Consider the following 20666-nt stretch of genomic DNA (forward strand, 5'->3'; position numbering starts at 1 on the left):
GTTGAAGTCCGAGAGCAGGAGAAGGTGAATGTCTCAGCTCAGAGAGGGCAAATTCGCCCTTCCTCTGTCTTCTGTTCTATTCAGGCTCTCAAGGGATCTGATGCTGCCCCCCCCACATGGGGAGGACCTTTTGCTTTATTCAGTCTACCAATTCAAATGCTAATCTCTTCCAGAAACACCCTCACGACACACCCAGAAATCATATTTTATCAGCTATCTGGGCATCCCTTTTGCCTAATCAAGCTGGCACATAAAATTAACCATCACAAGGAGTCAGGCAGACTTGGCCTTGCCTCTTATTTGCTGTGAGACCTGGGAAAAGTTCTCAGTCTCTTTGTGCCTTAGTGTCTTACTCTATAAAGTAGGCATTAATAATTGTGCTTATATTATAGGATTGTTGAGGAATACTTGTTAAGATATAATATATGTAAAGCTCTTAGACACACAGTAAGTACTTAATAAGTTTTAGCTGTTAGAATTATTACTATTAATGCCAACAATAAGGGTACAACATTTAGGACATGGAAGACAATAAATTTAAGTTGAATCATGTCAAATTGAATTCCATGTGAAGGAAGAAACAGCAAAGGTGCAGAGGTGATCTATTTGTTGTTCCCCTCCCCTCTATTTGGCCTAATTCCACATATTCTACAAAATTTACCTGCAAGCTGGAGATCCTGGAAAGCTGGTGTGATAATGTAGTCTCAGTCCAAAGGCTCGAGAATTTGGATGGCAGATGGTACAGGTTCAAACCAGGCTGAAGAGCTTATTCTTGTTAAGAATGCAGAAATTGTACTTCCCTGATGGTGCAGTGGTTAAGAATCCGCCTGCCAATGCAGGGGACACGGGTTCAAGCCCTGGTCCAGGAAGATTCCACATGCTGCGGAGCAACTAAGCCCGTGTGCCACAACTGCTGAAGCCCGCATGCCTATAGCCTGTGCTCCGCCACAAGAGAAGCCACCACGATGAGAAGCCTGTGCACCACAACGAAGAGTAGCCCCCGTGTGCTGCAACTGGAGAAAGCCCATGCGCAGCAATGAAGACCCAACATAGCCCTAAATAAATAAATAAATAAATTTTTTTAAAAAAGAATGCAGACGTGTAGGCCAGCAAGTAGTGCTAGTTGAAGTGTGACTGGTTATGACTTTCATTGATGGGAGAAACTAGGGACATAAGAGGAGAAGGTCAAAGTCTGAGTTTGAGTCTTAAGGTACAGAAAGAAGAGTGGGCAAAGGAAACAAAAAGGATGAGAGGTTGCTAAAAGGAAGAAGGGATCCTTGAAGAAAGGTCTGGTGCAGGAAATGCACTAGATGATCTAGGAACATCTTATACCAGGAAGAAGGAAGTTATCAAAGACTACTAGGGTCATGTCATAGGAACTTAGGCCCCAACTCAAAGGAACTCCCACTGGCCAAACATGAGACAATATGAGTATTGATAAGGAAAATAATGGAAACATATTTAATATGCTTAAATCCATGAGTTCATAATGATACTAAATAATGACAGCAGAATGATCCCATTGCTCACTTCTGTTTTTTGGCCGCTCTGTGTGGCACGCGGGATCTTAGTTTCCAGACCAAGGATCGAACCTGCATCCCCTGTATTGGAGGCACGGAGTCTTAACCACTGAACTGCCAGGGAAGTCCCACATTGGTCACTTTTAGAGGATGCTGGGGAATGATTCTGACACCAACTACTGTGTGTGTGTTTTTTTCCCCACACCACCAAGCAATTCTCTGACACCAACTGGGTGTCCTATGATTTAACTCAATTCTGACACTATCTACCTGGAGATAGGGTCAGATCCACACCTTAAGAGCTCAGTCCTTTCCCCGCCTCACTTCGGAGCCAACTGAAAGTCCAGGTTGTCACCTATGCTTCTGACCAACTGGCTATACTTTGTTTTTTTTTTTTTTTTTTTTGGTACGCGGGCCTCTCACTGTTGTGGCCTCTCCCATTGCGGGGCACAGGCTCCGGACGCGCAGGCTCAGCGGCCATGGCTCACGGGCCCAGCCGCTCCGCGGCATGTGGGATCTTCCCGGACCGGGGCACGAACCCATATCCCCTGCATCGGCAGGCGGATTCTCAACCACTGCGCCACCAGGGAAGCCCTGGCTATACTTTGGAGGTTCCCATGACCTCCTTCTTGGGTTCCGTCACTTTGTTACAGTGGCTCACAGAACTCAGAGAAACATTTTATTTATTAGATTACTGGTTATATAAAGAATATAACTGAGGAACAGCCAGGTGGAAGAGATGCATAGGACAAGGCTTGGGGGAAGGGGCTCAGAGTTTCCATGTCCCCTCAGAGCGCTCCCTTCTCTCCTTGTCTCCATGTGTTCACCAACACAGAAGTTCTCCAAACCCCATCCTTTTGGGTTTTTATGGAGACTTCATTACATAGGCATGATTGATTAAATCATTGGCCCTTGGTGATTGAACTCAATATCTAGTTCCTCTCCCCTCCCCAGAAGTCAGTAGGGTGAGAACAAAAGTTCCAACCATCCATTCAGGAGGTTTAATGGTGATGAAATGAGGAGAGGGTCGCTAGCATTTATGAAGCAACCTCTGCTGCCTAGGTGATGTTAATGTATACCTTCTCCAACTTCCACATTTGGTTTTCTTCCTCTGTCAGAAGTTAATCTCTTTGTAGACTGGACTTACAACGTTCCTGAGTTGTCTTTGTTTTGCATTCCTAACAGAAGTTCTGGCGACTCCATGCATCATGTTTAAGATAACGTTGACACTAAGTCGCTGTGAGGATGAAATATGAATCTGGCGACAGCAACATTTCTCTCTGTGTGGGTTGCGGTTTCAGCTGAGAGAGGTGCGGCGAGGGCCCAGGATTACCATTGTTCCTCTCCGCCCTTGCTGCCTGTTCTCACAGGGTGCTTCAGTCACTGAGAGCCAGTCCCCAGCCAGTGCAGACTTGTCTTTCCCTCTCAGAGGCTTCTTTCTTGACTGTGGCCATCCAGGAATGTTTTCACTGGTGACTGGGGGAGATTAGAGACAGCAGAGAAACATAGCGTGAATTATCGGTCTTGCTGTACAGGTGTGGTCCTCTCTGTTTCTCTGCCCAAATTCCCAAAACATCTCTCACCAGGTTCGTGAAGAGCACAACAGGGTCGTTGTGAGGTGGGCGGGTGCAGTGAGTCAGCGAGGTCTTCCTGAGGTCTAGCGGGCAGGGACAGATCCTCCCGGTCATCACCCCAGCAGGCCCAGGAATTGTTGGTGCAACGTCCAGCTTCATGATCCTTTATATATTTGCATGACTATATATTTCATGTATAGACTCTCTATTTGCTTCTCTCTTTTTTTTCCTACTTCATGTATCCCTGTTCTTGTTTTATGTATCCTACTTCCTGCCTTTATTTATTTGAACATTTTAAACATACTCATGTTAAAGTCCTTTCCAGATTGCTCTCTCTCGTTACTTGGGTGCAAAGTCTCTCATCTTTTGCCTATACTGATAGTCTCTCATGTGCAGTGTAATGTTTGCAGCCTATTTTAGCAGGATTTGTCTTCTGTGGAAATCCTCCAGATGCTTGGGGTGTCTCCATGAGGTGGTTTGCATTTGCCTAGGGTTTTATTGTGTTCACTGCTCTGGAGCACTTTTAAGGTAGTTTCTTAGCCTGGAGATTCTGTACAAAGCAGCAGTGTGTGTTTGAGCCCCATGCCTCTGGGAAGCACAAGTGCAATATTTTGACTTCTCTCAGATAACTTTGTTCCCCCTGTGGCTTATTCTGAGTCTTGTCTGGGGTGGTGGGCTGAGTTTTTCAGTCTTCATCACTGATAGGGCAACTCTTTAGTGGTTTGTCTCCTTTAGCTAAGAGCTCCTGTTCCGCAGCCTAGGTTTACATGACCTCAATTCTGGCATAATTACAACTGTGGGTTCCTTTTTTGCTTTTGGCATCTGGATATTTCTCTTTCTGAATTTTGAACTAAGTATTTAAACTTATTTTGGAGGGGGGTGTTCCATTTTATCCAGCATTATTTGCAGTAGGAAGGGGCTTGCTGTATTTGCTCCATCCTCAATCTTGACAGAAGTCCTAACATCATGGCCCAAACCTTCCTAAAAAGGGCTGGATCGTTGCTTGATTTTTTTTTCTTTTTCTTTTTTTAAATTCTACATTCGATCTGGCAATGGTTTTTTGGATGTGACACCAGGAACACAGGCAGTAAAAGAAAAATAGATACATTCAAAATTAAAACTTTATCAAGATTAAAAACTTTTGTGCATTAAAGGACACTATCAATAGAGTGAAAAAGCAACCCACAGAATGGGAGAAAATATTTGCAAATAATGTATCTGATAAGGGATTAATATCCAGAATATAAAAAGAACTCCTACAACTCAATAATAAAAAACCACACAACCCAATTTAAAAATGGACAAATTTACCAAATTGTATACATAAATTATGTGCAGTTTTTTTATACCAATTATACCTCAATAAAGTCGGGAAAAAATGGGCAAAGTGCTTGAATAGATATTTTTCCAATCGAGATATATGTGACTAATAAGTACATGAAAAGCTGCTCAACATCACTAATTACTAGGCAAATGCAAATGAAAATAATGAGATACCATTTCATGCCTGTTAGGTTGAATATTATCCAAAACACAGAAAATAACAAGTGTTGGTGAGGATGTGAAGAAATTGGACATTGCTTGTACATTGCTGATGGGAATGTAAAATGGTGTAGCTGCTGTGGAAAGTGGCATGGTGGTTCCTAAAATTAAACATAGAATTTCCATATGATACAGCAATTCCACTTCCAGGTGTATAATCCAGAAGAATTGAATGCAGGGACTCTAATGGATATTTGTACACCCATGTTTATAGTAGCATTATTCTCAATAACCAAAAGGTGGAAGCAATCCAAGTGTCCATTGGTGGGTGAATGGATCCACAAAGAGTAATATATACATACAATGGACATACAATGGAATATGATTCAGCCTTAAAAAGGAAGGAAATTCTGACATGTGCTGCTACATGGATGAAACTTGAGGACATTATGCTAAGTGAAATAAGCCAGTTACAAAAAAACAGATATTGTATGATTCCACTTGTATGAGGTACCTGCAGTAGTGAAATTCACAGAGACAGAAAGTAGAATGTTTGTAGCCAGGGATGGGAGTAGAGGGGAGTGGGGAGTACAAAATTTCCCTCATGGAAGAAAAAGTTCTGGAGATAGTGGTGATGGTCGTACCACAATGTAAATGTACTTAATGCTTCTGAATTGTATGCTTAAAATGGTTAAAATGTTAAATTTTATGTTATGTAAATTTAACCACAAAAAACCATTTAATAAATTAAGGATATATACTAAAAAATATTTATTTGCATTAGCGTTGGCACTTTATCCTCTGCTTCTGTCTCTGACAGGAGTAACTCTGTGGTAGGGAAATAATGATCTCACCTTTCTACGATGTGATGGATATTCTCTTTGCCCCTCCATATCCACCTTCTATCCTTCTCTGCCCTTCTCAGCTTTCCAGTTGGCTTGTCCCATGGGAGGCACTGGCAGGAGATCATGAAGATGGGAAGAGAGAGAAACCAGTATTTATTCCCCTGGCTCCCTCCTGCCACCTGTGGTCTGACAGTGGCTGTATTTCTATGAATAAGGCCACAGCATCTGTGGGGACCCCTCTCCCTTGCCTATGGTTCTTGCTAGCTTCCAGTAACTGCTCCTTGGTTTGCCCAGTCAGGCCTAGTGGTGGTAACAGCTTCCTAATTGTGCTAGTCCCTGGTGCTTTGACATCCCTTGTGTTTCTCTTATCCCTGAGCACAACTTTGTAATATTCTCTTCAATAAACTGTCTTCAGTGACCCTGTTGAGTGTGCACGTGTTTCCTGTGGGAACCCTGACTGATATGCGTAGTGTCCCAAGTCTGATTTTATAGCACTATCTACTTTTTCAGACCCACTATATGCCGGGCACCACGCTAGGTACTAGTGATACAGTGATGCATTTAACTAGATCCCTTTTCCTGAGTTCAAAGTCAAGTCTAGGAAGACATCACTGTTGCAATACAGAGTGATAAGTGCTGTAACAGAGGTGAGAACAGAGTGCTGTGGAAGCACAGAATAAGGGGAGATGACACTTGTGCTGCTCTATAGAGTAGGAAAAGGTGGGAAAGGGGCAAAGGGCTTTCAGGGCAGCAAGAAGAGATTATGAAGGGACAGAGGCACAGCACTTAGTTATCAGCTCAGGAGTGTTTGGCAAGTCTAGAGAGAGTGGAAATGAGGCTGGAGAAGGGGTTAGGGACCCACCATGAAGGCCTTTGGGTGCCCAAAGATAACTGTGGATTTCATCTTGCTTATTAAGAGGAATCCATGCTTGGTTTTAACCAAGGGAGTGACATCATCAAGTTTGCCTTTAAAAACTCTTTGGTCACAGGGTGGAGAAAGGAGTGGAAGAGATCAAGCTGGGGCAGGGAGAAGAATAAGTTTATTGGGAAATGGTAGAGACTGTCTTATCTTTTTTTAAAAAAAATATTTATTTATTTTTTTATTTATTTTTGGGTGTGTTGGGTCTTCGTTTCTGTGCCAGGGCTTTCGCTAGTTGCGGCGAGTGGGGGCACTCTTCATCGCGGTGCGCGGGCATCTCACTGTCGTGGCCTCTCTGTTGCAGAGCACAGGCTCCAGACGCGCAGGCTCAGTAGTTGTGGCTCACGGGCCTAGTTGCTCTGTGGTATGTGGGATCTTCCCAGACCAGGGCTCGAACCCGTGTCCCTTGCATTGGCAGGCAGATTCTCAACACTGTGCCACCAGGGAAGCCCCGAGACTGTCTTTTCTGAAGGGTAGGGACCAATAGCTGGCTGGTTAACTTTAAAAAAAAAATCAGTTAAAATGGGTATTCATAAAAATATTCTAAATATTTAAACTTAAAACGTGTACATTTACCAATATTGTGCTATACTGCCTTTCTTGCATAAATCACTTATGATTTTCAGTTCCTTTTTTTTTTTTTTTTGCGGTACGCGGGCCTCTCACTGTTGTGGCCTCTCCCGTTGCGGAGCACAGGCTCCGGACGCGCAGGCTCAGCGGCCATGGCTCACGGGCCCAGCCGGTCCGCGGCATGTGGGATCTTCCCGGACCGGGGCACGAACCCGTGTCCCCTGCACCGGCAGGCGGACTCTCAACCACTGCGCCACCAGGGAAGCCCTTCAGTTCCTTTTTAAAAAAAATTTATTATTTATGTATTTATTTGGCTGCACTGGGTCTTAGTTGCTGCACAAGGGATCTTTATTGCAGCATGTGGGGCCTTTTTTTTTTTTAAGTTGCGACATGCAGGATCTTTAGCTGTGGCATGTGAACTCCTAGTTGCAGCACGTGGGATCTAGTTCCCTGACCAGGGGTCAAACCTGGGCCCCCTGCATTGGGAACGTGGAGTCTTAGCCACTGGACCACCAGGTTGAAGTCCCAGTTCCTTTAAGTGGAGGAATTTAAAGATACTCGTGAGACAATCTGAGTGAAAGATGCTTCTAGATTTTTATGAGGCTTTTCCCATTTGTTTACAGTTGTTTCAGCTACACCTACATCAACCACAGTTATCTTCAGTGAATTTCTCTAATCAAGTTTTTGAAAAGAATTCAATTTGGCTTTCAGAAAGACAACAACTACCTTTTTGCACTCATAGTTCTTTGTTTATTTGTTTATTCATTTAGTTTCCCTCCCCCACTAGAAGGTAGCCTCAGTGAAGGCAGGACCTTGTCTGTCTTGCTGACTGTATCTTCAAAGCCTATGACAGTGCCTGTTGTAGGGGTGTATAGACATTTAATGAGTGAACAATAAGTGACGTCTCTCCATCAGTCTGAGTAATTTAGATGATTATGTTGGTATCATTAGTCATGATTATATATACACCCAAGATGCATTTTTACTATTTACTTTGCAACTTCTGGTAACTGTTTCCATCAATCTAATTTATATTCCTCCCAGTCATCTCCCTCCCTTGCACAAATTTACTGACTCTCCAGTGTTTGCTTTAAAAAACAATATTGTTTTATTACTACCACCAGGAGTGGCTTACATGGGGTCGTGGGTGCACTGGGCTCAGGGTATGTGTGGGCTGTGAGGGGTAGATGATAATTGGGAGGCTGAAGGAAAGGGAGTGGAGCTGGAGGCCACAGGCCCAAAGGCTCCTCCGATTTACTTCTTGGAAGAGGTAGACTTAATAAAGGAGTCATGGCAAGCTAGGGCCAGGCCACCAATAAGATTAAGAAATTCTTGGAAATCTAGCTGTCCATCAGAGTCGAGGTCCAGCTTCTTCATCATGCGGTCAAGGACACCAGGGTCCTTCTGGTTCTGAAAAGATAATAATAACAATAATAATGATATTAGTACCTTTATATTGTAGTTTCTAAGATGCTTTCAAAAATGTTTCCACATTTTATTCTTACAAGAGTGTGAGGTGTACCGGGTAGGGGTTATTAATATTCACACTTTTCTGAGACAGAAACAGACGTAAACAGGTGAAGTGAGTGGCCTAAGTGGAAGACCTAGGACACAGACCCAGCTTTTCTAGCTCCTAGTCCAGGGTTCTTTCTGTGACCATCAGGGGTTACTCAATTTTGTAAAAACAGTGAAAAACTTTTTCTAAGTGTTGCATGCAACTCCAATATACAAACTACATAAAAGCAGAGTGACTGGAGGTGGAAAGAGGATGTGGGCCCTGCCTAATCAGCCCCATCCTCCACTCATCCAAGCCCCCAGCACATACACACACTTGTACATCCACTGGTTACATATGGCTACTTAATTAATTTAGAAAGTTGCTAGTGGCTACCATATCAGGTAGGGCATATATAGAACATTAATTCCATCACTACAGAAAGTTCTACGGAACACGGCTGCCCTAGAGGCTTTGGGGTGGAGGAATAAAATTTGAAAACTCTTCTATTACTCCATTTACCATTTTGTCAGCCCCTCTCCTTAAATGAAAAAAATCACTGTTCCCTATGTCAGTATAGTTTGATAACTTTGATCTTTAGAACACACTTTATTCAAAGAAGAGGGGAACAGAAGGTCCTTTAATAGTCATTCAGAGCTTACTCAGCCCTAGGGGTTCAGCTGCTGTCCTTCACTCCTAGCCATTCTGCCAGGGTCTTGTTTCATGCTGTGGGTGGCCTGGGGGGGGGGGCAGGGACCAATACCTTTGTGAAGGCACCCAGCTCTGTATTCATGAAGATAAGGAACTCCGGCTTGGAGAGTTTGCAGCTGTTACCGTCCCTTCCAGCATGCCTTTGGAAAACAGCAATCAGAGACTCGATGCACCGTTCAGTCTCTGTAGGGCTGGATATTTTTGCCTTTGGAAAAAAAAATTCAAGGTTCAGACAAGGGCAAGATATCAAAAGCTGGGTGCTAGGGAAAACTCCAGAGGATCTCGTCTCTTCATTTTGGGTCAAGCAGTTTCCTGAAAGACTCGGTTGTTGTTTAGGGGACTAAGGGGCCCAAGACAACCACAGAAAGTCACATTCGGTGAGCTTCCTCCCCAAATCTCCTCACATGTTTATTCCAGGTGAAAATTAGTGAGGGTAAATATGGAGCATGCTGGTATGTTTGAAAGCAGTAGACTGCCTAGATGAGTGTGAGGTGACAGGGTTTACTGATATTTTTAGAATGTGTGGGTAAATATATGTATAACTATATATCCACAAATCCATATGCATACCAAGCATTGTCTATAGATTAAAAAATTCCCTATTTTCCAAGAGTATATAGAGGCTACTGTGATAAATGAAATGGCATTCCTTTTTAAAGGAATACTGAATTCCCAAGACTCATACATTTTCTAGAAGAAAACTAAAAGCATAGTTATTATTGTGTATGGGGTAGGAGATCTGAGAATTTTTTGGATGTCGGAAAGCAGCTTTTGTATTTGAGAGTTAGAACCCCTTAATTTTACACGTGAGGAAACAGGCATGAGAAGGGAACTGACATGGCAGAGCTACTTCTACAATCTCAGCCTTCAGGTTGCTTTCTGCAGCCCTTGGCCTTTGCTCCTTCTATTGCCAGATGCCACTAATTCCCACAGAAAAGGCTGGGAACTTCTCTGGTCACTTCACACCAGGAAGGTTGATATGGGGGCTCTTAGGTTGCTGCTCACACAGCTCCCATCACATCTACGGAGCTTAAACCACAGCTGTGGTTGCACTAGAAGGAGCACAGGGTTCATATCCTGTTCTGGGCTCTGCTTTCCTTACAACGGAAGTCTTCTCTGTCATGCTGAGTCTGCCCCTCATTCCAGCCAGCACCTGGGCCCCAGTCGTGAGGAACTCGTGGGCTCTCCCCTGGTGGATAAGGAGGGGAACTGCAGACTTCCTGGAAAACTTGCAGGGCCACACCCTTCCTCCAAAGCTTTCTCTCAGGACATCAACAATGTCTACACTGGATGGTGACATTCGCAATGTGGCACTTAGCCCGTTAATTTGTTCTTGGGATGGACTTCCTGGAGCCCAGAGCTGGAGGCTTTCAGGCCCCATAATTAATATGTTAAGGATTGATGTGAGCCCTGTTATTGATCTGAGTTCTTAGCTGCACACCTGCCAGTCTCCTTCCCTCCTTCAGTCTCTCCAGGTGCTTTAACTACCTAGCCAGGTACCAGGTGCTCATTGCATCCTGAAGCGTCTATAAAGCCCCTTCTGGAGATGGATTCTTCCTCATCGGTCACATTGTCAGAACTTTTTCTTTAGAAAAGTGTTGGTAGCTTCAGAGTTTTGGTGAGAAACAAAATACCACAGCCTAGAAACAGATGTGTTTGCACAACAGCTTTTCTTACCAGAACTACAATCTCACAGTCTTACTAATGTGTCAGATTACAGGAACAAGGCTGACTGTAAGGGCACACCAGATAGGGTAGAAGGTTCCAGGCTGAGGAGCAAGGGCTTTGTGATCCTTTTCTAGACCTACAGATGTGTCCTCTGCCTCTTTTCTTTGCGGAATTCAGATTGCTTTTTGATTTTCCAGTTTCATAGTGGCTTTCTGCTTTTCCTTTTTCTCTCCTTAACGTCAATCTTAACAGATTTTCTTTTCCCCTTTAAAACTGTTGCTATCAGCCACATGGAGAAAATTAAAACCCGTGCATTTCTTCCCAGAGGTAATTTCCAGAGGAAAAGAAACACAATTATCAAATTACTTAAATGGAATCGCAAAATTTGTAGTGCTGGAGGGGCAGAGAGGCCCAGAGACAGGAAAGCTTTGCTCAAGTTGGAGCAGTGGCTGAAGGAGAAGAGGAGATCTCCTCCTTGGATGGAGGCCAGTGCTCCCCATCACTGCATCCTCAGGGTTGTATTTGATGGGACCAATGATAGGAAGGAGAAAACAGCATGATAAATGGGTGCTGTGAGAGAATTTAAAAAATGCATGCTAGGGACTTCCCTGGTGGTGCAGTGGTGAAGAATCCGCCTGCCAATGCAGGGGACATGGGTTCAAGCCCTGGTCCGGGAAGATCCCACATGCCGCAGAGCAACTAAGCCTGTGTGCCACAACTACTGAGCATGTGCTCTAGAGCCCGTGAGCCACATCTACTGAGCCCTCGTGCTGCCAACTACTGAAGCCCGCGCGCCTAGAGCCCGTGCTCTGCAACGAGAAGCCACCGCAATGAGAAGCCCTCGCACTGCAACAAGGAGTAGCCCCCGCTCACCACAACTAGAGAAAGCCCACGCACAGCAACGATGACCCAACGCAGACAAAAATAAATTTTAAAAAATGCATGCTAAACACTCAACATTTGAGAAAGTTAAAAAAAAAAAAAAAAGTAACACCTGAAAAAACTCAAGTATTGCAGTTCTCATTCTTAACTAACATGCTCCCTTTCCTCCCAAGGAGCCCTGGTGGCATCCACCTTCCGCCGGGGCGGTCATTCCAGGTCTTCACCACTTGGTGGTGCTGGGTCTGCCTTTTCAAGGTTCCATGTGACATTGAGTCCTCGCTTTTGCACGGAAAGGAGAAAAGAGCAATCGGGGGTACAGACTGGCAAACTAAAGCAGGGGCTGGCAAACGTGTTTTGTAAAGGGCCAGATGGTATAAATTTTAGGCCAGTGCGGCTCATATGGTCTCTGTAACCACACAGAAAACTCATGAATGGGCGTGGCCGTGCGTCAATAAAACTTTACTTATGAACACTGAAGTTTGATTTTCATATAATCTTCACGTGTTACAAAGTATTATTCTTCCTTTAACCTTCTTTCAACTATTTAAATATGTAAAAACCGTTCGTAGCTCGTGGGCGAACAGAACCCCGATTTGGCCCTTGGGCGGAAGTTTGCAGACCTCCCTTCACGAAAGAGAGGCCGATTTTGGAGGTGGATTAATGGAAAAGATAGAAAGAGTTCAAAATGGGGATGGCAGGAGCCGAGAGAAGAAAAACAGGAGTCGGGTTAAGCGCCTAATGAGATGGTGGGCTAGGGGGAAAAAGAAAGGAGGAGGGGGCTTCCGGGCGCCAGGCCCCTCCCACATTCCTGGCCGCCGCTCGGCTAGCAGGGACACAGTTCAGTTTCAGTCTCTGCGTCCTGGCCGTTTGCCGGTCGTTTACTGAAACTCTGATTTCCCCTAGGGCTCAGACCACTAGGTCTGAAAAGTGCCCTTTCTGGTCTCTAGAACTGTACATAACTAGCGTCGCCGCGCACAATTCCAGCCCCTGTCTTTAGGTCGTGCCCCGGGCTCCGCGGACACCGGCAGCGAGGGGCGTCCCGCACCGGCCGGACACCCCCGCCCCCCGTCCCGGCTAAGCGAGGGGTCGGGGCGGTTTCACCCCGTGCGGGGCTCCGGGCGGGGCGCGGCTCACAGTGTATTTCCTCTAATCCCAGCCCTAGACCTTCGCCAGGAAAAACAAAAGAACCTCCCGTTGCTACCCCTAGGTTGTTATTACAGGTATAATTCAGGGCTTCTTCTTCCTTCCATCCGCTCTTTCCTAATTCCCTGCCATAGATTCATTCGTCCTGCTGTTTCCTGCCATGTCCACATAAAAATCAAAGACCAAGCCTGGTGAAAAGTATGCTGTTGCTTTTTTCTTTTCATGCAAGAGGAAGACAAATAAAAAGCGCGGCTTACCATGTTCGGAGAGGAGCGAAGCACAGGGATGCAAGCGAGGAGCAGCGAAGCGCGAACTGGGCGGCGGGCCGGGTCTGCTGCCTCTTGGGTCCGGCCCCACCCGGCTCCGCCCCGCGCGGCTTCCGCATGACTCACGCGCCCCCTCCTCCGCTCCGCCCGCCGCCGCGCGGATTCGGACTGGTCGTCGTCGCCCTTCTTTGCCAAGCACACGGCTTCACCTTAAAACTCACACAAAACCCATTGTCCTCGCTAAGCCCTAAAGAATCTCTCTCCCCTGTCCCGTGAACCTTGAAGATTTTGGACTTTTCCGAATTGAAAGTTTTGCATAGCGGTCTTCTGGAAGTCTGTCCAAGTCCGTGGGTCTTTTCCCTGTACAAGCTCACGAGCTCATTCTGGTCATTCATGTTAGACAGGCAGAAAGGTCCCTTTGAAAAACGTGCAACGTGGAGTGTGGGCTATAAGTTCGCTAGAAACCAGGGCTGTCTCTTCTTTCACACTGGAGACGTTAACAGACTAAACGGTAGTGTTTTGTGCCAGCTGGAGCACCGTTGTCTCAGACTTCTCTCTAAACCGAAAACAGTTAAAAAAACAAACAAGACAAAGCAAGACCCTAGACCCCAAAGAACTGCAACGGTACAGTACTACTGCAAACTACTGAACCCTGCAAGTAGGGCATTTATCTGTGTGCAGTTGGCAACAGAGTTGGGAGTTGTATGAAGAATCAGCTCTGGGTTCTAATCCTGGATCTGTAATTACTTCATTGCAATGCGTTTGGCAAAACCCGTCAGTCCTCTGAGCCTCCATTTCCTTACCTGTAAAAGTAGGTGCCCTTTCCTTTCCTACTTCACAAGATTGTTATGACTATCAGATAAAATGATGGCTTTGAGAGGGCTTCAAAAACGGGAATAGATGCAAAGGACAGATAATGGGCTGCAGGGCATTGTGTAAACTGCTTCCTGGCATCATCCCCTCTGCTCCTCCTGCAGCCTCAGATGGTCACTTCTGAGCAGACCTTCATCTCTTCTCACCTACGCCAGGCCCACATTTCAGTTGTTCTTGAATCCACTTGAAAGTCTCACCTGAGCCTCAAACTCAATTCAAGAGATACTTGTTTTCCCTAAATCTGTTTCTCTTCTGTCTTCCTTACCTCTGCTAATGATATTGCCATTCTTCTATTCTCCCAACTTGAGAACTTTGGAGCCAGGTTTTGACTCTAAATCCCTTTCTTACCCCCAAATCTTATCGAGTGCCAAGTACCATCAGTTTTATTTTTACACTTTCTCTTGGATCTGCCCCTCATATTTTCTATTCTCACCTCTAGTGTTCTAGTTTAGGTTTGCATTCCCTCTTTCCTCCAGTTTCCTAACTGGTCTCTTGCCCTCCAATCTGTTCTATTGACTGTTAAAGACATATTTTTCTAATGTACAGCTCTGATCAAGTGCCTGCTTAAAAGCAAAACACAACAAAAGAACCAAACAAGATGGCTCTCTAATACCTTTTATATCAAATCCAAACTTCTTAGCTTCTATCTGGCTTTGAAAATCCTCTTTAACCTTAATTAATGAATGACTCCTTCAATTTATTCATTCAAAAAATATTTTTGGGAAACTACTATGTGCCAGGCCCACTGCTAGGCACAAGAGATACAAACATAAATGTGATATTAATGCCTGCCTTTGGGGTGGTCTATGGATAGACTTTAGACCTATGGTGTTTTGGGGGGTGTTCCATGGATGGCTGCTGGGGTCCACAAATACCCTAAAGGTATATGTGAAATTTTCTGCATAAGAGAACTTCTTCTTCAGAGCTTTCATCTGTTTCTCAGAAAAATCTATGATCAAAAATAGTAAAGAATCATTGGTCTAAATTACTCCATACCTGAATCACGGGACCTCCCATACAACATTCCTCTTTAAGGAAAAACACCCCATATATTGCCTCTGCTGAAAATCCAGCTCCATTAGTGAATTTTTGCATGATTTGACCCTGTGCCCACTGTCACAGCTGATTGGATTGAGGTTAGTGCTGGACTCAAGGACTGCTAGTCCATAGAATGGATAGTAGTGGATGTTTCACGACATGACATGAAAAGATGAGCTGGGACCCTTCAGCTTTTTGGGAAACTGAAATTAGCAACACATAGCAAATTAGGCATTTAGAAAAGTGAAGCTGAACATTTGCATGGACAGGATCATGAGGTCATGGCAAATAAAAATTATGAAGAAGCAGACACCATAAATAGGAGCTATGAAGTTTGGAAAGAATGTGCAGAATAGTGTTCTTGTTCTTCCTGCACCTGGTTGTTTAGTTTTCCTGATTTCATGTAAGGCCTCTATTCTTTCAATAACTTCCCTGCCCTATGAGGTAGCTTGAGTGAAACCAAAGAAAAGAGCTGAATCAAATAAGTATGAATTCTCCCCGCCCAGTGAGGGCTGGCTGTGTTGACAACTCACCAGGGTCATGATGAAAGGGGCTTTCAGTTAAAGGAGGGGAAAGTTCAGGAAGATGGCACGCAAAATAGAATTGGCAAAGTAGGTAAACGGCGTGTCAAAGTGAAGGGCTAAAGTGGGCAAGGAGCTGAGGATGAGTGAGGGCTGGTAAATTGATACCAAGAGACAAAAATGAGGTACAGATGAGTTAATTTATTCAGGAAATAAATGTGGGGACTTCCACGGTGCAGGGTAATTCTTATGTGCAACCTAAGCTCTGTGCAGGGCTGGGCAGGATCTTAAATGCATACAGTAATCAACCATAATACCAGGGATGTGACCAAGGCACAGTGATACTGCTGGGAATGAAGTGAGTGGTTAACTCTGGAGGAGCGGAGAAAGTGTTGTGGAGAGAGTGATGCTTGAGTTGGGTAGTGAAGGATGAATAAGAATCCACCAGGTGTAAAAAAAAAAAAAGTAAATAAAAGAATTCATCAGGTGGATAGGCACAGTGGTGAAGCAAGGTGAAGTCAGTATAGCACAGTGCTGCAACATATTATCTGTGTGAGCTCCAGCAAGTCATTTATCTGCTCTGTGCCTTGGTTTCCTCAACTATAAAGTGGGGAGGAGTAGTATTCACTTCATATGGTTGTTGTGAGGATGAAGGTGTAATCATGTAAAATACTTAGAACTTAGAGTGGTGTCTTCAAGTAAGCAGGGGGTGAAGCATATGTGTATTCTCAGTACTTGCAGGTGGTTCGGTAGTCCTGGGCTTTGGGTATAGGGTGATGGTAAATGTGAGCCAGGAGCTGTGGGATTGAGCCTGGAGAGATAAGGGTCAGAGCACTAAGGGCTACGCTTGGAAATTTGGATTGTATCCTGAGGGTTATCTATCAAGAACCACTGAAGATTTTAAATCAGGAGAGTGACTTGATCCACTTCACCTTTTGGGAAGCATAGAAAATGTACCAGAGAGGAGAGAGACTAGAGGCAAGGAACATATTAGGATATTGTTGCAATAACCAAGGTGAGATGGCCATGGAGGTGGGGCAGGGAATTTCCAAGTACTGAGAAGGCAAAAGCAATTAAACTTGGCCTCTGCTTAGATGTGGGGTGTTTGGAAGAGGGATGAAATCACTTTAGGAGAGAATAGGACCGGGAACAGTCACATTTACTTATAGCTCTTCAAATCTCTGTCTCACCTCAGGGCCTTTGCACATCTGTCTGGTCTGCCTGCAATAGTCTTTTTCTCATCTTAGTCATCTTGGACTCTCATAACAAACTCCCACAGACTGAGTGGTTTAAACAGAAATTTGTTTTCTCACAGTTCTGGAGGCTGGAAGTCCAAGATCAAGGTACTAGTCAACTCAGTTCCTGATGAGGGCTCTTTTCCTGGCTTGTAGATGGTTGCTTTCTCACTGAGTCTTCACATGGTGGAGAGAGGGAGGGTTCTCTCTCTTCCTTTTTTTATAAAGCCACATTCCTACTGAATTAGGGCTCCACTCTTATGACATTTAAGCATTTAATCATTTAACTGTAATTACCTCTTAAAGACCCTATATCCAGGTACAGTCACATTAGGGCTTTAACATATGCAATTTTTGTTGTTGTTGTTGTTGTTGGGACAGACACAGTTAAGTCCATAGTATCATCCTTCATATAACTTAGAAATCATCTTCCCTAAGCATTCCTCATCTCCTAAGAGAGTGCTAGGTATCTATGCAAAAAAGAGTTAACATAGCAGCCCGAGACTGCTGTCCTTGGAAAGGCCTGCTTGCAAGTCTGGACTTTGGCTGGCATCTGGGAACTTGGATTTCAAGAGGGCTCCCATCTGTTCCCTCACTGTGCCTCACTGTGCCTAAAAGTGGCTCATTGTGCCTAAACTGTTGGTACAAACAATGTAGTTTATGCCAAGTACCTGCTTTCCTTCTGGGAGTTTGCAGTTTTCCAGTACATGCTGGAGAGAGTGTGCATATGCGATCAGCCTCCAGTAAAAGCCTTGGGCACCGAGTGTCTAATGAGGTTTTCTGGTAGACAGAACTTTGCATGTGTTGTCACAATTCAAAGCTGGAGGAATTCAGCATGTCCTGTATCCACTATATGTTCCCCCATATCTCCTTGTATTGTAATTCTTACTATACTCTACGGTCATTTTCTGTTTACTTATTTATTTTCCTCACTAGACAGCAAGCTACTTGAGGGCAGAGCCAGTATCCTACTTACTGCAGTGTTCCCTTGAGTGGGTTCACAGGGTATGGAGAAGGAGTTACCAGAATGGGAAGGCACATGTACAAGGTTGAGAGGATACAAATGATAGAGCAAGGTCTCAGAGGAGCTATGGTGGATGAATTACTCCACAGAGTGGAAAAGGGGAAAATGAGGAATGAGACTATAGAGGGACCATAGCTTTGGGACGGCTGCAGAGGAGTATCCTTCCTGATACCCTTGTTGGTGTATGAAGAGGGAGGTAAGGATATGCTTGACAGAGCCCACAGGATTTGAGTAGGAGACTTGAAGAGGTTCTCCATGGTCCCAGAGGGAAATGGAAACAGGAGCTGACTCAGATGGCTGAGTGGTGCAAAAGCTTAGGAAGCTATAATTTTGCAGTGACTCTAATACACATGGTTGTATGATTGTGAGGCTGTATGGCTTTCTTCTGGTGTGTTTAGAAATCTAGTCACTGGATCCAAGAGAGAGGCTTGTGAAATAGGTTTAGGGTTTTAGAATGGATATAACAAAAGGATAAGGCAGTGAAGGAGTTGAGGGTGTGGGTGAGAAAGTAATCCATTTCATTGGGCATTGTGTACAGGAAGAAAAAGAAAGGAGTGAGGACATGGAAGGTGGATGGGCACAAAAAAATTTCTCCATAAAATCAAAGAACAAGTTAAATGGAAAAGATGGATGGAGAGAGCTGGGGATTTAAGAAGTTATTGGTATAATACAAACTTCCAGTGAGTTTAGTAATTTGTAGATAGAACTCTTATGATGGCAAAATCCAAGCATGGCTAAGGGTCTCAAACTGACTGCAGTGTATGTGGCCGTGGGCATGAAGGAGGGAGGTCAAGAGCTATGAGGGTGGGACATTGGGTGGGTGACCCTCGTCAGTGCTGAGCTCAGCCGGGATGATGAGAGGAGCTGGAATGGAGAGCAAGAGTGTGAAGCAGGTTATGCTGTCTGAAGTGAAACAGGTATAGGACACTGACAGGTTGTGGCAGGGGGGTCTCAGCGTGTCATCTGCCACTTTCCTTTCTATGCTCCATGCTTTAACAAATGGAACCACTGTTTATCACTCAAAGATCCTCTGTACTTCTTACCTCTTTGCTGTTACCCAAACTTTCTCTGCCTTTGAAACATTCTGAATTTCAGTTCCCTATAATGAAATTCTATGTCTCCTTCAATGAAGCTCCTCCCTCATGAAGCTTTTCTGATCTCCACCACCCACATTTACCCTTCCTTCCATAATATTTTGTAACTTATTTCTTGTGGGGAGGGATTTTAATATTCTGCTGTGTATTACAGGGATTTATGTTAATAGATGTATATTTTCTGATAGCATGTGAGTTCCTTGAAATTATGGATCTGTCATGTTCATTTTTGTGTCATTCATAGCCATTTGCACATTTTTGTGTCATTCATAGCCATTTGCACGTAGTAGGACCCAGTGAACGTTCATAGGATTGAACGAATAATATGATTTCAGAGCAGGGGCTGTATTTGGTTTAATTCTGTGTGATTTAACATTCAGGACAATGTTAAATAATTGTTTCAAGAATTGTTGACTCTGTTTTGTTTTTCTTTTCTGGGGGAAGGATCTCAAGTTATTTCTGTTAAGAGTCTTAAATTTTATGTAAATTAAGTTATTCAACAAGTATTTATTGAGTACCAGATCCTGTGCTAGGGTCTGAGGGTACAAAGATAAAAAAGTCATGATTCCTGCCTTTGAGGATCCCCAAATCTAATTTGATGAACAAAACCGGAATGGGCTTCTTCTAGAAACTGAGTCATCTGCATCAGAAGGTGTACACTCAGTCTCTCTCGGGTGAGGCTCTTCCCATTTAAGTCCTGGGCTGGAAGATTTACCTCTTGAAGATAAGAACTGTAAGGGGAGATCCTTTGATTTCTCCCATAACCTGCAGTGCTTGCCCACAGCACTGAGGCCACATTTGCAATATTAAGGAATGACCCCTCAATCTCTGAGGCCACTTGGTGTAAATGGAAATTCTGGACAAGAAATCTAAGGGCCTGGGTTTGAGTTCCAGCCCTCTCCCTAGATAAACTGTTTTTTATTTCTGAGCTTCAGTTTTCCATGTGTAAAATGGTGATAGCAATTAAGGAGAAAATAAATATAAAAGGGATCTTCAAATGGTGGTGTGTTATACAAATGTTAATTACTACTTGCAGTATTGCTATGTGGATTTGAAAGTGTGCTTTGTAGTCTCTACTTTGCAGATCTTGGTGTCACTATTGTTATGCCTTCAAGCCTCTGTCTTTTCACTTCCTGTTGCCTCTGCCCTAATTGCTGCTCTCACTAATTTCCTCACTTGTCCTATTGTGATGGTATCTTCAGGACAGACATGGAGTTCCTGGGCAAGCTGGTGGAAGTTAACTGCTTTCCTGCATTGTCTGCACACATCTACATTTTCCTTCATATTCTTCTAGACATCGTTCATGCTGGTGGCTGGAAACCATTAAAGTCCTCCACAGAGTTGTTTTTAGTCTCCGACTGTTGTTAGGCAGAGTTGAGAAATTTTGTCTTTCACAATGACCCACAGCAAACTGTGGCATGTATGTTACATTTCTACTCCGAGGAGGCCACACCATATCAGATCCATGTCTAATCCGTTGTGATCTGAATGTGTCATCAAAGTGTTCTCCGTGGATCTGTATTGCTTTTTTTTGTCCAAATTTTGCATCTTGGAATTCAAGATGAAATTCGAATCTCAGCTTCTTTTTTTTCATTATTTTCTTTCATTTACTGCGAACTCTGGTCAAGTGGGAGCTTGTCACCATTGCCTGTAGGCAGGGTTGATCCTCCTGCGGGTTCTCACTGGTTCACCCACACTAGTTGTTAAAATATTGAAGTTCTTCTCTACCAGTTGCCAAGTGTCCTCTCTAATTTTTTTTAAAAATAAATTTATTTATTTATTTATTTTTGGCTGCGTTGGGTCTTT

The 20666-nt window shown here is 44.1% G+C and overlaps 1 protein-coding gene and 1 long non-coding RNA gene across 6 annotated transcripts in view; one reads left to right on the top strand and one right to left on the bottom strand.

Moving 5' to 3' along the window:
- LOC131743276 (uncharacterized) overlaps window positions 1-20666 on the top strand; it is a 172403-nt gene that overhangs the window by 89185 nt on the left and 62552 nt on the right. The gene's annotated exons all lie outside the window — the stretch shown is intronic.
- Window positions 7995-13155, bottom strand: S100A11 (S100 calcium binding protein A11). Its single transcript, XM_059071873.2, has 3 exons — window positions 13067-13155; window positions 9169-9321; window positions 7995-8320 (listed from the first exon to the last, which is right to left on the bottom strand). The coding sequence occupies exons 1-3, from the start codon at window positions 13067-13069 to the stop codon at window positions 8165-8167; spliced, it is 312 nt and encodes a 103-aa protein (XP_058927856.1). The 5' UTR covers window positions 13070-13155; the 3' UTR covers window positions 7995-8164.

This window comes from Kogia breviceps, chromosome 1 (genome assembly GCF_026419965.1).
Source record: "Kogia breviceps isolate mKogBre1 chromosome 1, mKogBre1 haplotype 1, whole genome shotgun sequence".
NCBI classification, from domain to species: Eukaryota; Metazoa; Chordata; class Mammalia; order Artiodactyla; family Physeteridae; genus Kogia; species Kogia breviceps.